This window comes from Cyprinodon variegatus, unplaced genomic scaffold, assembly GCF_000732505.1.
Source record: "Cyprinodon variegatus isolate N-32 unplaced genomic scaffold, C_variegatus-1.0 Scaffold361, whole genome shotgun sequence".
In the NCBI taxonomy this organism is placed as follows: Eukaryota; Metazoa; Chordata; class Actinopteri; order Cyprinodontiformes; family Cyprinodontidae; genus Cyprinodon; species Cyprinodon variegatus.
The window spans coordinates 114,943-118,015 of NW_015150814.1; the positions used below are offsets into that span (position 1 = coordinate 114,943).

General features: G+C 38.2%; 1 protein-coding gene across 1 annotated transcript in view; it reads right to left on the reverse strand.

Annotated features, from left to right (window-relative positions):
• LOC107091990 (ras-related protein Rab-38-like) overlaps positions 1 to 3,073 on the reverse strand; it is a 32,943-nt gene that overhangs the window by 6,771 nt on the left and 23,099 nt on the right. The window contains exons 2-3 of the mRNA XM_015386254.1: positions 1,971 to 2,101; positions 505 to 654 (exon numbers count right to left, since the gene is read on the reverse strand). Of these exons, the coding sequence (XP_015241740.1) occupies positions 505 to 654; positions 1,971 to 2,101 (281 nt within the window). The remainder of the gene's footprint in view (positions 1 to 504; positions 655 to 1,970; positions 2,102 to 3,073) is intronic.

Consider the following 3,073-nt stretch of genomic DNA (forward strand, 5'->3'; position numbering starts at 1 on the left):
ATGATGGATGATGGATGGATGAATGAATGGATGGATGGATGGATGGATGGATGGATGAATGGATGAATAAATGGATGGATGGATGGATGGATGAATGGATGAATGAATGGATGGATGGATGGATGGATGGATGGATGAATGGATGAATAAATGGATGGATGGATGGATGGATGAATGGATGAATGAATGGATGGATGGATGGATGGATGAATGGATGGATGGATGGATGCAGGGGTGGATGGATGGGTGGATGGATGGATGGATGAATGGATGAATGAATGGATGGATGGATGGATGGATGGATGGATGAATGGATGGATGGATGGATGGATGGATGGATGAATGAATGGATGAATGAATGGATGGATGGATGGATGAATGGATGAATGAATGAATGAATGGATGGATGGATGGATGGATGGATGGGTGGATGGATGAATGGATGGATGTCCCTGTGTCCCTAAGTGAGAGAAAATTGACCATGACTGAAAACAAGCAGCTCACCTTTGCAGATGTTTCAAACCAGCCGACAAAGCCGTGATCCTGGGAGAAGTTCTCTAGTTTAGGAAGTTTGGGGCACAATCCATGCTGACGCTGGTCGCACTTGTTGGCGAGCAGAACGGTTGGAACAGGCCTCCCATTACTCAGAGTGACCTAACGGAATGAAGGAGACGTAGTTAAAACAACACCATGTAAAACACAGAACTGAGCCTTGGATCTTATAGTCATCTGTCTGTAAAGGTGAGAGTTCACCTAAACATGAACATGTTAATCACTACTTTTTTCAAAAAAACTTGTTTCTACTTCCCTCAGGTGAACAACATAACTATTAGTGATAAGAAAAAAACAGACTTTCTTGGATTAAATCACAAATATCAAGTGAGCTTAAGTGAATAAATAATTATTTGTTTTTTTGCATCGTTATAACAACTCTGTCCCATTTTGGATGAGGTATCAAGATACAACATTCAGTAGAGATTTTAGTTTTTCTTATTTGTTCTATAGGCCTGCTTATTTCCATTGTTTTGTTGTGTCTGTTTGTATAAAAATGTGTTTTCAATTATATTGGAAACCTTGAAATAAAGCAATCCCATTTAAACATATATATTTGTATTCCATGTGTCTAATGCTGCGTTGAGGCTGAAAGCATTTTGGTCTTCTTTGCGTCTGATTTACATTCCAAAGTCTATGGGGGACGGCGTCAAGAGGTCCAGCTGCACTTTTGAGCATCGGCAGCGATGCATCCCAGTGTTCTGGCGTCCGAGCATTAGTTGCTGGAGTTCAGAAAATTGACTGCTGGATGCCTGAGCGTCAACCAATCAGACAACCTGATCAAGGAATTTGTATGGGGGAGATAGACACTGGTTAAACTCCAAAGGTGAAAAAAAAAGCCAGAAGAACGGATAAGGAGTTAAAAAAAACCTGGCTTCAAACAGCTGCTCGCCGCCCTTCATCCTCGATACGAAGTTCTGGGCCACAAGTTTTTCAACTCAGCGCTACCTAATTTGAACAATGAGTGCAGGGAATCAGTGCAAAATGAGCTGCAATCGGACCTCTGGTCAAGTCGTACATCCAAGCCCTACAGTACCTCCGCCTCTCAGTTCATTACATAGACAGAGAATGGAACCTGAGAAGTATCTAGAATCTTTTAGATAAATGTCAATAAGCATTATTTTTAATCGATACTTTTTTTGTATATCGCCCAGTCTTAGCTTAAACTATTTTTTCAAACTCATCAAATCAAATTAATTCAAGTTGCTGTCTGACTTGTAGCTACAGAACAGAGCAGCTATACAACCAGAGCGTCGAGCGTCCAGAACGTTGAAGGTTCAAAGCAACTTGACCAAGCATTTAAATTTTAGCTTTTAAGCTTTAAATGCATTTGGTGTGAACGCACCATTAGACTTGTTCATCTGGCCCCCTTTTAAAAGTCTTCTTCCTCAGTTGCTTAGCAGCTCTGCAACACTTACTTTTGAGTCCAGATCTCGCTTCCACTTCAGGACAGCCTGAAACGTAGACAACCTTGTCATGTCGAAGACAACAAGAGCCCCCACTGCTTCTCTGTAGTACACACGGGTCATATTTCCATAGCGTTCCTGTCCTATAAGGAAAAGACATGATGGACACAGATCATTGTCTGTTATCTTGCTATCAGCCTTCCACTTTTATTAAGAAGTAAGTGAGTAAAGTAAGTAAAAGTTATTTGCATAGCATTTTTCACTGATAAAAATCACAAAGTGCTTCACAGTAAAAAAAAAAAGTAAAAATTTAATAAAATAAAACAATGTGGAATACAATTTATATCAACATTTTAAAAAGAAATGAAAACATACAAAGCTTGAACAGCAGCATCTTCAGTTGGTTTTTAAAAGAATCAACAGGATTCATACAGCGTAAAAAAGGATTTTTAAGGATTTTAAATTGGACTGGTAACCAGTGCAGTATAAATACAAATGCCTGTTATGATGAAAATCACAATATTTTAATGTTAAGTCTTCTTTTCGATCCTTCTGTTATGTTTTTCCTAACTGCTTTAATGATTTTGTTCCTGCAGCAGAAGATAACAGATAAATCCATCTCAGCAGTGCTTGGTATGAGCTAGAAATAATGTTTAAATATTCTGAAATAGAAATATAACATTTTATCAAGTTATGGGTCTATAAAAGGACCCCCACCTTTAGGTTAATACATATTTTTACCAGTAATATCTGCATAGGAGCTACATGATGGTGCAGTTAGTAGGTGAATGGATCAGTAGAAGGACAGAAGTCGTTGCTTTTTGTCATTTTGCAGAGAAAGTCACGCTGCAACATCAGGGTTTATTTTTGCATACTTTAACCAATTGAGGTGCTATAAGTGTTTCTCAACCTTTTTTGACATGTGTACCCCTTTGGGCATTTTGTCTTACCATGAGTACCCCTCTGAGTCAAAAGTATTAATGATTGTCCAAAAGTGGAACGTATAGCTGATTATAAAATAAAAACTATTTTACTAAATATTTTAACCTGATGATTTTTTCTTAAGCATTTAAAGCCTGATCCAAGAATAAGACAAAACAGAAAATTACTTTTTT